The sequence below is a fragment of the Myxine glutinosa genome, chromosome 4 (assembly GCF_964187855.1).
Source record: "Myxine glutinosa chromosome 4, kmMyxGlut1.1, whole genome shotgun sequence".
NCBI classification, from domain to species: Eukaryota; Metazoa; Chordata; class Myxini; order Myxiniformes; family Myxinidae; genus Myxine; species Myxine glutinosa.
Genome location: NC_136264.1, coordinates 167,550,241 through 167,563,638, shown reverse-complemented (window position 1 = coordinate 167,563,638; position 13,398 = coordinate 167,550,241). Strand labels below are relative to the sequence as shown.

The following is a 13,398-nucleotide window of genomic DNA, read 5'->3' as shown; positions in this document are numbered from 1 at the left end:
CCCTTTCCAACCTTCGTTGCTGCTCTACGTTCATTACCCATGTCTCGCTCCCATAAATCATAACACTTCTCACACATGCAGCATACACCTTTCCCTTCAGCTTCAACGACACTCCCCTCATCATCAGCATGCCACTCAATTCCCGAAACTTCTTCCATGCACATCTCACTCGAGCAACCGTTGCCGAGTCTGATCCACCTTCTCCATTCAGCATGTCTCCGAGGTAGCAAAATGTTTTCACATCTTCCAGCTTCACGCCGTCTCCAAGATCCAACTCAACATTTCCTCCATCTGCAGCTCCCTCTGTGCACACCTTACATTTGAATGTAGCTGCCACACTGGTTAATGACCCTCTCAGACCACGACATTTTTGATGAACGCACTCAGCGCACATTGTACACTGAATGGAGTTCACTCCGACACCCTTCCGACACACAGCACAGGGCCACTTCCCAGTTCTTTCCACCTCACCACATGCTTTACCACTTGCCATCACCTTCGTCTTTCCGATATTCACCTTCAGACCTTTTGTCTCCATACATTCCTTCCACGTGTACATTTTTTCCTTCAGTCCATCCATACTTTCCGCAATCAACACCAGATCATCTGCATACAACAACTCCCATGGTAAACCCTCCTTTACGTTCTGAGCCAGCACCTCCATCACAGCTACAAATAGTAGTGGACTTAGTACCGACCCCTGATGCACTCCCACCTTCACCTCAAACTCACCACTGTTCCCGTCCTTCGTCCTTACAGCTGTGCGCGCTCTTTTGTACATTGCCATCACTACTCTGATCAACCATTCCTCCACTCCTAACTTCCTCAATGCCCATGTCAATACTTTGCGTGGAACCCGATCGAATGCTTTCTCCAGATCAACAAACCCAAGAAACAACTTCTTCCTCTTCTCCATGTACTTCTCCTGCAACTGCCTCACAATGAAAAGCGCGTCTGTCGTTCCTCTTCCTGGCATGAATCCAAACTGCATTTCGTCGATCTTCACTTTCTTCCTTATCCTCCTCTCCAACACCCTTTCCAATACCTTCATTCCATGCTCCAATAACTTTATCGCTCGGTACGAGCCACACTCCAGAGGGTCACCTTTCCCCTTGTATAGAGGGACGAGGGTACTCAGTTCCCAATCCACTGGAATGTGGCCTTCTTTCACCACCAGATTACAGATCTCTGTCATTCTCTTCACACCCCAACTTCCTGCTGCCTTCAACATATCTCCCACAACTCCCGTCGGCCCTCCCGCTTTTCTACCCTTCATTGCTTTTATCGCTTCCTCAACTTCCTTCTCAGGGCACCGTTGACAGAGGAGATTGTGGCGTTATCACAGGCGCAAGGAAATAAATTTGGGATACTACTGAATTCCGAATTAACATTCTGTGGACGGTCTGTAAAAAGCAAACAGGAAAACTGATGCTAGCTGCTTGGCTGGTCCTCTAGCTAAACTCACCCAACATTTAATTGTTGGTGCAACTCAGGAGGAGTCACGTGAAATGGTCACAAGTTTCTCGATTACGATATTCCCATTTGAGAAAAGTTGAAAATTGCTAATGTACAAAATATTACATGCGAAACCAAGTCACAATTTCAAAACTAGAGCGAAGTCAATGACGCACCATTGCACGCCCCCATGCTTCCCACCTAAAACAAAGTTGAAAGATGGCAAAAAGTTCCACTGGCACGGTAATTACCCAATATCAACGCACGAGTTGAAAAAAATTCATGTTTTGATGACAGCAACCCAAACTTCTCACCCCTACTGGGGCATGAACCAGGGATCAAAGCGAAAAAGCGTTGCATATTTCATGCGTCCCCCAATGTTGATCACACATACAGTCTCATAAATAAAAAAAACTTTTAAAATGCGCCTGTAAGTGCATTTTTTGGTATTTGACATTTTGACCCCAACTCTTTTCAATCCCATTCCCCCCTCCATGTCTTTAAACCAGCTGTTCACCACCATCTCCTATCTTCCCCCATCCAAAGCCTTGATCTTTTCTACCCCCGTTAATACACCCCAAATACACCTCTTTCAATCTCCAACTTCCTTCCTGAAATTTGGAGTAGTGTTCATTTGCTTTATACCGTGTACCTCTCCTCTCCCCCCCCCCCCCCCCTACGGCTACGATACAGGACAATTATGTCGAGATCCTCCGTTAATATTCTACCCCCGTTAATTCACCCCAGATCCACTTTTTTTGAAATACCGACTTCTTTCCTGGAAGTGCGAGCAGTGACCATGTGTTTTATGCCTCTCCCCCCCCCCCCCTCTCTTCCCTCCCTCTCCCACCGGCCCTCTCCCTTCCACAGATCTACCAACTTCCCTGTTCTCTACTTTTGTTGTGCTTGTATGCACTCCTCTCCCTCCCCCTCTTGTCTCCCGCTCCCTTTATTGTATACTAAATGTGACCATGCATGTTTTCGTGTTTGATGTGTTAGCTCTTACGCGAGCCTCGATTGTGTAAACAACCAAACAAAACAAAAAAAAAAAACCAGAGGCAGAGCCAAAAATGATACTGCTCTTGCATATTCTTGCCATCTGGTGATCACAAATACTAGGTTTGGTGAATTCCTGCACAACCGTTTAGGAGGATATAGCGTGACAGACGGAGCAGATTATAACATCCCCCCTTTTTTTCTTTTTCTTTCAAAAAGCATGGGGATAATACACTACAAGAAACCGCGAAATGGAAACAAACAAATCCACAAGAATTGCAGATATGTGCTGGAGACCTCAGCAAGAAGATGCATTGCAAGGTATTAAGTCTCTATGGGAGTAAAGTTAACCATCCCAAAGATGTGCGCTTTGCTGAAAGTTCAACCAGGAAGTGTCCAAAATTCCAGGCAAGAAATAACTGAGGAACAGTAGGTTGACTGGCCCAATGTTGCATGCTGCGTGCTTCGCTGAAGCCCACTATGTCATCCATTCCATCCGAAGATCCCCCATCTGATAAATGTCCAAATCAACTTTTTTCAACAAAATTGCCACGAGGTTTACGGAAAAGTTCTGCAAGTTGAGTGGTTGTTCCTTCCAGCTAAACTGCTAAACCACAAGAATAAATCATCCAACGTACTAGCTGAGATTTCAGAAAGTCAGCCAAAGGTGTCGTATGTTGAGCGCATAGATCTGTTTTCACTAGAAAGTTTGTGAGCTTGTGCTATAAAAAAAATTAATTCAGACTGAGCAGCTCAGTCGTGGCGAAAAATTGTGCGTGCCATTATGAATGATGAAAAATAGAATACTCTACAATTACTTCAGTAATCAGATAATAAATGCAAAGTCGATCGATGAAGATGCTCTAGATGTTATAGATAGTTTGTTGTTGATCCTTGGATGATATGTACAAATGACTTCATTCTCCAACAGCTTTTTACTGTGAAAGTTGTAAAATTACTAACGGATAAAAACTAGAAGTGTGCACGTGTATTGTAGTTGGATTACTAGGAGATCAAACAAATGGCAATGCAGACTGAATATAACGTGCGGAGGAACGAAAAGTAAAGGGTTTTCAACACTTTACTCAGTTTATTAATTGAAAGCAATTTCTCATTAAAATCTGTCGATTTTATTCGTACCTGCTTATTGATACAAGTGGGCAATTCCACGGTTACTCACATTACAATACATTACATTAATGCATCTATACATGTATATATAATGTGAGTAACGGTGGAATTGCCCAAGTGCTTTTTTGTCACATTCGCTACCAACCAGTGCAACAAACAACCAACATGACATTACAAGCACCTTCGTAATCCTCAAACAAAATTGAAGACTTGTCATTTACCTTCATCCTACGCATAACCACACCCACACCCACACCTTCAATGTAAACACGAGCTCAGCCTTACCAATCGCCTGTGTCGTTTCGTCTCCTTCTGCTGAGAGTTCGGTTGGACTCAAAATGCCAAGAGACTCTTCAGCCTTCTCCACAACATGACTAAGAGTATGACCTAGACAAAGGAAAGCAAACAGGAAGTATGTCCTGATAACAAATGCACTGTGTCCACTCACATAAATGGCAAAATAAGGCTAATTATGACACAAAAAACCCTACTTTTGAAAGATCAAAGCAATTTCTCAGCCAGGAATAGCCGTTTAGTGCAAATCAAAAAGGGCTGCATCGGAATCCAAGAGGTCAATGGGTTCAAATCAGATTAATGGCAGAAAATCGAACCAGACTTGTCTGCTCCATCTGAGGTTGGCAGTTTGAAGCCTGGTCGAGTCATACAAACGTCTTTAATAATACAATGTGCCACTTCCTTGGTCGACGCTCAGCATTTTATAAAGGAAAGAGCAGGGACAAACAACCATAGGTAGGCAACTATTGTGCAGGCTTGATGGACTTTATGCCCTCCGCTTGGATATTCAGGGAAAAACTTTCCAACAATTCACAAGGATAAAAACATACCGACACTAGAGACGGTGGCAGTCGCAGAAGAGATGAGAGACATCCCCCAGCTTCCCAAAGATGACCCCCAGCCTCTTCCACTGGATTCTTCCTGCAACACAAACAAACAAGAGCTGGTCCTCATTATGGTGAACACTCACCTTTTCTCTCTCTAGTAACAGCACTTCCGTCCACGTCATTAACAGGACAGTGATCTGGTCACGCATGTATAAAATCTAAATTACGTCGTCAACCTTTTTCCCCAATTAATTGAAGCTACAAATCTCAAAGAAAGACAAAATCGTGCACTTATAAATATACGTCCATCCATTCCATCTGGTATTTGTCAATAATGTGCACAAAATATGGAAAACTCATTCTGGTCAAAAAAGAAGTGAAGAGGGATCATCGTTTCCGATGATGCAACATTGGGAATCCATTACTGCCAAGTTTATACTGAACCTGAACAAGTATGTTAAATACCTTATGAGGAAGTTGGGTGCAAATGGAGGTTTTCTTTATGAGAGCAAAAGTGCCCATTATCTGTGTAACTAGAGGTCAGAGAAGAGAAGAGATGTAAAAATGGAGAAGTAATGGAGAAGGTGGTTCAAAACACGGCCAAGTCATACCAAAGACTTCAAAAACGGTATGTGTCGCTTCCATGTTTGATGCTCGGCATTTGAAAGGACAGCACGGACAAACAACCCCATTGGTCGAGATCCATGGGGAGGAGGAAATTCCTCCTCAATTGCCCCACTGAATGCGGAGAGAAAAGCGATGTCAGAAAGATGGCGTCGCTGGTACCGACAGTGCTCCAGGAAGTGACGCCACTTGCCCCAATCTCAGCGGCTGTGTTTGTGTGAAAGTCAAGACTGGTGTTGTCTCGTGTACCTATCTGCATGTTTGCGTAATTCTTGTCACAGCTCTTCCACGAGCCTTACTTTCACCAAAGCCTACTTTCTCTCATGCATCGGTGTATCCCATCCCGACTGACTATCCTATCCATCCTAGAGGATAAATCCAGTGGAGAGGTAGTTACCGTCAAACAGATCGTTTTCTCAACATGGAAGACTAACCTGAGTGAGGCCACCAAATTCAAAATACATCAATGCACACTCTGCTTGAGAAAAAAACAGAACTTTTCAAAAGTGTTTGCTTCCAAATATCACGGAGCCAACACCTCCTCCTCCATTCTCATCTTACCCGTGTACCCACTGTCAACTGGACTTCATGTCATTCTCATTCAAATCGGTAGAAAGAGTTATCTCCAGTGTCAACCCTTCTTTGGCGATGGGACCAGATAGCATCAATGAACATGTTCTCATATGCTGCTCTTGCTTCTCTCTGTCTGCCCTATTTATTCGGTCCTTCTCCAATGGGTGTCACCAATTTGACTGGAAGGTAACAAACATTACTCCCATCCACAAGGATGCAACTACAGGTCCGATCAATTCTTCCAATTATAAGCAAAGTCATGGAATCAGTTTTGGAATTCTCTCATCTCCCCTTCTTGTTCAGGCTGGAGTTCCTCAGGGCAGAGTTCTAGGCCCTGTGCATTTTCTGGTCTTCATTAATAATCTCTCCGACTCTCTGGAACCTCCTCTCAATCTCTTTGCTGATGACTGCACTCTCTGCCGCTCCATATCTCATCCCTCAGATCGGCAGTCTGCAGCCTCCTCACTCTCTGCAGACCTGGATAACATCATAAACTGGTCAGACAAGTGGAACATGTTTTTCAATCCTGACAAATCTCCCACTCCCACTATGTCTCTCCGAAAAGACCGTCTGGAAAACCCTCCCATCTACTTTTGCAACAGTCCTCTGGAAGAAGTTCTGTCTCTCAAGCTTTAAAATTTTTTTTTATCTGCCAAGATATTTCCTGGGAAAACCACATTTCCAAGCTGGCCTCCAAAGCCAGTCGCCGTCTGTCTGGGCATCATCCGTCGTGCGAAGTCCTTCCTTGGCAACTCCAAGCTCCTCATCACGTACAAAGCTTTCATCCGCAGCTCAATGGAATACTGCTCTCCCCTCTGGGCAGGTGATTCTGGCGTCACACCAAGCTCAGCTTCACGTGGTTGAAACCAAAGCTTTCAGAATCATTGGTATCTCCCACGATGAAGTCTTTGTCTTCTACAGCCTCCTCTCCTGCCTTGCTCCGCTTGCTATGCCTGTGCTCTGTCCCCCAAATATTCCTGCGGGACGCACAAGATCTGCCAGCAACCCTCTTCTGGTGAAATTGCCAAAATCAAGACTCTCTGCTCACCTTCACTCTTTTCTCCTGCCTCTGGAACACACACCCACAATCTCTTCAATCCCTCTCCTCCCTCCAGGTCTTCAAAACAGCTGTTCACGACCATCTCTTATCTTCCCCCACCCAAAACCTTGATCTTTTCTACCCCCGTTAATACACCAAAATCCACCTCTTTCAAATTCCATTTTTTTCCCTTAAAGTCCTAGTTGTGTCCATATTGTTTATCCTCTGTACCCCACCCCAAATCTCCTGATGTCCCTGTTCTCTACTGATGTTGTGCTTCCCTCCCTCTCTATCTCTCTTGTCTCCTGCTCCCTTTATTATATGTTATATGTGTTAGCTCTTACACGAGCCTCAACTAAGTATACAAAAAAAAAAAATCCATCATTGCTGCTGACATCGTCTTCAATTTGTTTTTTCAAATAGCATGATCTTTGATCATCAGTTTGGATTCTGTCCCGGTCACTCAACTCTGGACGGGTGACTGCACCCAAAACCTACATCTCAAACAAATAGCGAGGATCACCTCACGAGACAGATCTCAAACATTCAATACAATCTGGCATCCTGCCCTACTTGCCAAGGCCGCTGTCTGTGACATACAAGGCTGCTTTCACACCTAGTTTTCTGACTTTCTCCACTCGCAAAGGCAAAGCGTTGCTATCAATCGAGCACCTCTCCTCTCCAAGTGGAAGTTTGAGTACCCAAGGCAGTGTCTTGGGTCCAGTCTTGTTTCTCATCCATCCCCAAGGCAGCGACTTCTCTTATTCTCTGAAATACCCTCTCCAACTTTTTGCAGATGACTCCGCATTGTGTCATGTGCAGTATCCCATTCCACTGACAGTCATTCCATAGCTGCATCACTCTGCTGATCTGGAATTTATTACGATTTTGTCTGATAAATGAAACTTGTCTTTCCATCCAGACAAATCGCATTCTCACTTGGTTGCTTCAGAAGGATCATCAAATGAAACCACATATTTATTTCCAGGGTAGGCCTTGGGAAGAGATTCAGTCTCTTGAACTTTTACACCTCACCATTAGCCTTGACCTCTCCTGAACTGAGCCAGCTGCCTTTGTCCGAAGCTCAACGGAGCACTGTCCTCACCCTCAGGTTGGTGCCCCAGCATCACATCCGTTTCTACTGGGAACTGTGGAATCTGAAGTTCGAAACATTATTGGAATTTCCGGTGACAAGACCAAACCACAAGTTCTCAGATAGTAGACAGGTTATTTGCCTTTCTTTTCCTGTTCATTCATTTCATTCCCTTGCTTTTTTGTGTCCAACTGCAGACACATTGTCCCACCATCATTTTGTAGCCATTTAGTCTGCATTGCCTTACTCTTCAATGAGCCTGAACCCTGTATAAAACTATAACGGCACTCGGTAGAGCGAATACCTCCGCCAGGCTGAACAATTTACATTTTGTATCCCACTGTAGGCTGAATCTGGATTCGGACCTGAACCGAAATCTAATCGGCTTGTTCTCGTCACCTAACCAACTCGTACACCAAGTTTCATCTAAAGACGTCCACATCTTTTTTTAAATATCATGTTATATATTGCTTTTCTCCAGATCTATCAATGATGCAGGGGTCCCAGCCACTTTGACAAAATAATAGGAAAAATAGGAATTCTGATCACAAAAAATAGGAGTTTAATAGGAAAAAACTAGGAAGTAATAGCACAGATTTCAGCATTGGAACAACATCGGTAGCTTTATTGCTGCAAGATTTATGCAAATACATGTACATGTATGGGCATGGACACACCCCCAATGAACTTGGGCCCACCCGTCTTAACATCGACAACAAAAACTATGACTTCTTCTTTTTGGCAGCCACCATGGACTCTATCAAAGTCTGCTTTTTCTTCTCCACTTTTCTCTGCGCCTCCCTGGTTTCCACCATACGAGTCTGTGTCTCTTGAATCTTTTTCTGAGCAGACTCAAGCATGGCCTGAGCTACTGCAATTTCAGTCATGTCACCTTTCTTAAGCGCCACCTTAAGCTTTTTATTTGCTTGATCAAGCAGACTGTTGCTAACAGTCAGTGACATCTGCTGAGATGACTCTTTTGCTGCCAGAGATTTCTCTGTTTTCTTCAAGTCCTCGCTCTTACGAGACAGCTCCGCTGCCTTCTCTACAGCAATCTTAGCTGTTCTCTCTCTTTCTTCTTTCTCTTGCCTGGTTTTCTCCCTGGCTTTCTGTTCATCTTCCTTGGCTTTTCGTTCTTCTTCAAGTCTCTGCATATAGTGCATGTGAGCAGAACGTCCTAACGAGAGGAGTCCCTTTGTGACTGGGACCATTTCGGGCCGGTCACCATACAATCTCATGCCATCCATTGTTGCACGGAGACCATTGATTGATGCCTCGCTCAGACTAACTCTCTCCTTGGTGACACTTTTCCCACTGATTGAGAATGCGCGTTCCACGTCACTGTTTCCGTGAGACAGTGCAAGGACAATCCTTATCATTTGTCTCACTTGGGGGAATTTACAGTTTCCCGTACAGCCTTTTAAAGCCAACACTTTTCCCCAGTAACTGTCCACTCTCTTCATGCAGACTTCTTCTTCATTCTCCTGTGTTTCCTGGGACCAGTCAGTAGGAATGGCTTCCTCTTGGTACACCTTCCATTCATCTGCAATGCTGTCACTGTCAATATTCCTCTTCAGCTGTCTGGACAGGCTCTTGGCTGATTCAAGAGACCATGCAGCAGTCCTGTTTTGTGGCTGCAGACATCTGGCATTCTTCAGGATTTTGTTTGTCAATGGAAGCTTCTTTTGTAGGTGTACTATGGCTGCCTGGTAGCACTTCCTCATCCCAAGATACATCCTTTCCCTCTCAGAGACTTTCAACTTAGCGATACACCGTCGGGTATCCTCTCCCACACCCATGGATTCATTCTCCAGCTGGTTTGCAACAATGGAAACATCAAGGTTTGAGATGTCTTTCACAGCATCAACTGAAGGAGTCTTCATAATTCTTCTGATCAGTTTTTTGAGCAGGTCATGGAGTTTGTCATATAGAATGTGCACAAGTGGTTGCTCTGACTGGAAGAAGGTGAGGAACTCTGCAAATGTTGCTGCCAAGAACTTCAGGAAATGCAGTTGAGCTTTTATTTCCGGTCGCTGTAGTTCTGTTTTGATTCTTTTGTACCTGGGTTTAAACATGTCCTTTGGCTGCTGCTTTGGAAGAAATACCAAGAAATACTCTTTGAGAGATTCCCAGATCTCTATCAGCCGCTCCACTGCAGGTCCCAGTGTCAACCACCTGCACTCGACATGCTTCAAAGGCTTTTTTGGAACAGCACCCAATTTATGCTGAATGTCTTGAAAATCAACAGATCTAGCAGCAGAGCCTTTGAACCAGTAGAAAATGTCCACTGCAAGCTCAGTTAGGTTTCCACAGTACTCTGCAAGTCCTTTGGCAAAAGCATTGTGTACTGTATGGAGAGTACATGTCCCTACATCAAGGAGACCAGGGCCCCTGTTGTCGAGAATGGCTTTGTCAATCTGTCTCCACACAGTGGTGCTCACATTAGGCCCATCACTGCCGAGCATGATAATATCCTGAAGCTGCAGTTTTGATTCATCCAAGGCAGAGATTATTTTCCTGGACAAATCTTCTCCAGTTGCATGACCCATGAGGTAAGTTTTGAGGTGAAATACTAATATCTGTTCCTCGGCATCAGACCAATACCGTACACGGATTTCTAGTTGCTTCAAGTTCTGTTTATTGGTGGTTTCATCATACATGAGGCTGAAGCCAGAAGCTGAATTCTTAACATCAGTGACTATCATGTCCTGAAAATAAGGACCTGTGGCTTCGCTAATGACATATGAAACTTTCGATGAGCTCATTGAGAAACCATCCGGGATAACACCAGGAAACATTGCCTGCAGAAGATCCTTCAAACCGTCACAGGAAGAGTAGCTCAGATTCGAACGAACAACTTTCAATGTCCATAGAAGTTCTGCTTTTGTAATAGCGTCTTTTTTGGACATACAGACTAAAGCTGCACGACTTGGCTCATCTGTAGAAGCTGACCCTGATGCTGAAGCAGATGAAGTTGATGGTTGAACGAATGTCAGCAACGTCTGTGACCCACCCAGCAGTTCCTTCGCACGCTTCAGGTGCCCTTTGTTTTGGGCATGTTGTGTCAGTTGTTTCACACCCTGATTGTCACACCTCACTTCCGAATGGCACAACGAGCAGTAAGCTGAGAACACTGAGGACTTGCCAGGCTGACACCAGTCAGAAAGCCTACATCCATGTCCACTTTTCAACCACTGTGGGTTAAATTTAGTTCTCCCACCAGGCATTATACTGCTGGGAGTATACCTGTCAAAAAGAAAACAAATATGAGATAAGATTAAATGAATTAGCATAGAAAATCCTAACCTGTTAACGCATGAAGTGGAAAGAACTGTGAACCAAACAGTTTTTTTTTTCAAAACTGAAACATAAGTTAGTAAAATAATGAGAACAAACAAAGTAATTTAAAGGCAAATCAACAAATTTCTTACCGGTCTGCAGATTATACCTGAAACAAGAAAGATGATAAATAACATGTCCTAACATGTTTACCACCCGATAATTGCATTTTCTCCACTGCTGAATAGCTTGAACACTAATCTGAGTTCAAGCTAAGCGATGACAATTCAATTATGTATCTTTGGTATTGTTGTTGTACTATCTTCAGAAGATTATGAAACAACAAGACTTTAACAGTCTTTATTGTTTTTTGTTTGTTTGTTTTTTTATTGTCCTACATTGCTTGCATTACCTATTGTGCAGCATTGCGTATGTAAATTTTAATTCTACTGTAATTTTGTTAAAAGCTGAATATGCAACTACCACACGAAAGTATACAAAATTAAGTTGTAATCCCTATTTTGTGTCGTGGTCCTTCTTTATTATCTGCAATTAAATGATGAAATGTGTGAATTGTCGATTGAATTAGTTCTTTGCCAAATACTATTAGTTTTAGGCAAAATACAATCTCATTGTAATAAGCGAAAGATTGAGTTAAACATGTAGTATCAAATGTCAATGTTTAGCAAATTAGTAGAAAAGTTCAATTTCAGGTAGAATCTTTAGGGAAAGGTTGTTAGTAATAACTGAATAACCGCAAAGTTCACAGTTGGTTTTGTTACTCTAAGTAAAGTACAAACCTTAAAAATTGAGCTCAGCTGAACTTTTGAAATAAGACAAAGGACAATGATAATGGTCAAGGTATCATTCAGTCATTCTTCACAAAGTATATGAGATAATCCAAGAGAAATGCGTGATAAACATAGTTATATTATTTTCATCTCATTTTATCTTTTATAATTCTGTTACTGAATAGCATGAAGCACGAATCATAAAGGTAAAACAATTGTTTGGAAGGATATACTTAATATTAGGACAAAGTCAAAAATAACAATAACATAATATACATAAGATATACATATCATTTCCAGTCGAGATCAATAACAACACGTACTTTACACCATGGTGTAAACGACATGCCTCCACTTCGTACAGTATTTATTTGTGACGTCATCACTGCATACTCAATTTTTCCTCAACACTGCACTTTGTTGAGTCCTCAAAAATGCACTCACCACTTGTGAAATCGATCGAACAAACGGTTTTCGAGAAAAAGACAAAGAGACATATGTTCTTCGGGGATTTGAGCTTAAAGTCGTTTTGGAAATTTGTCTTGCGATTATGGACCCAGAAAGCAATTCCATGGCTGACGATTGGTATAGGAATGTCTGTTCTGACGCTTAGATACAGAAATTCTACTAATTAATATATCAATTTAAATTTTGGAACATTGAGGGTTAAAAAATAGGAAAAATAGGAATTTCCACCAAAAAATAGGAGATTTATAGGATCCTATTAAAAAGTAGGAATAAATAGGAAAAATAGGAGGGCTGGGACCCCTGTTGGTGAAGAATCACTTAAAAATTAAATAATTCTCGTATCCGAATCCATATTCAGATCTTCACCAAAATCGAATCAAATCGTCCTTGTCAGACACCCAACCTGTCCACCACGTTTAGTCCAAATCTGTCCATAACTTTTTGAGATATTGTGCTATATGTCGGTTTTAGCCCTGTCCCCCAATGGTGAAGAATCACTTAATCTATATTATAATAGGCGAAGGTGATTCTGTTGGACGTCTGTCCGGGGGTGTGGCTTACTCGGTTTGCAGAGTAGCTCCACCCACTCCTCCTTCTCGAATAGATTTGAGGCCTGTTTAGTTAGGCCCGTGCTGTCTTTCTCTCTCACACAGGTTTATTTCAATTCTAATTCGATATATCATTTCATTTTTCGCAGTCGCTAACATAGTTTTAGACTCGGTTGAAAAAAAACGGGAAGAAAATCCGATCCGATCCTTCGGATCTTGAGTCTCTCTCACGCCTCTATCTCCAATCTAACTCACCATCTGATTTCAATTTTATTGATGGTTTTAGACTCGGTGTCAGCATCGCGGGAAAACGCAGAGATATATTTTTTAAAATACACCATATCACCGCCAACAAGTATCATACACCGCCCAACATGACACAGACGGCAACATGTCGACATTATCGCTTTTTCTTTAAACCGAGTGAACCGAGCCGAACCGAATAAACCGAGTGAATTCACCGAGCGAATTTCATCCAATTCCACCGAGTTTCATGAAATTACCGAGAGATATTTCTTCGTTTTTATTTTATTAGTTACCAGCAGAAGTACCCAGCGTT

General features: G+C 42.7%; 1 protein-coding gene and 1 long non-coding RNA gene across 3 annotated transcripts in view; one reads left to right on the top strand and one right to left on the bottom strand.

Annotated features, from left to right (window-relative positions):
* The window catches only part of LOC144891853 (uncharacterized), a 119,259-nt gene that overhangs the window by 61,355 nt on the left and 44,506 nt on the right, over nucleotides 1-13,398 (top strand). The gene's annotated exons all lie outside the window — the stretch shown is intronic.
* LOC137425489 (protein FAM114A2) overlaps nucleotides 1-13,398 on the bottom strand; it is a 78,721-nt gene that overhangs the window by 44,506 nt on the left and 20,817 nt on the right. For both annotated transcript variants that reach the window (XM_068113986.2, XM_068113985.2), the window contains exons 3-4: nucleotides 4,428-4,518; nucleotides 3,868-3,969 (exon numbers count right to left, since the gene is read on the bottom strand). In XM_068113986.2, the coding sequence (XP_067970087.1) occupies nucleotides 3,868-3,969; nucleotides 4,428-4,518 (193 nt within the window). The remainder of the gene's footprint in view (nucleotides 1-3,867; nucleotides 3,970-4,427; nucleotides 4,519-13,398) is intronic.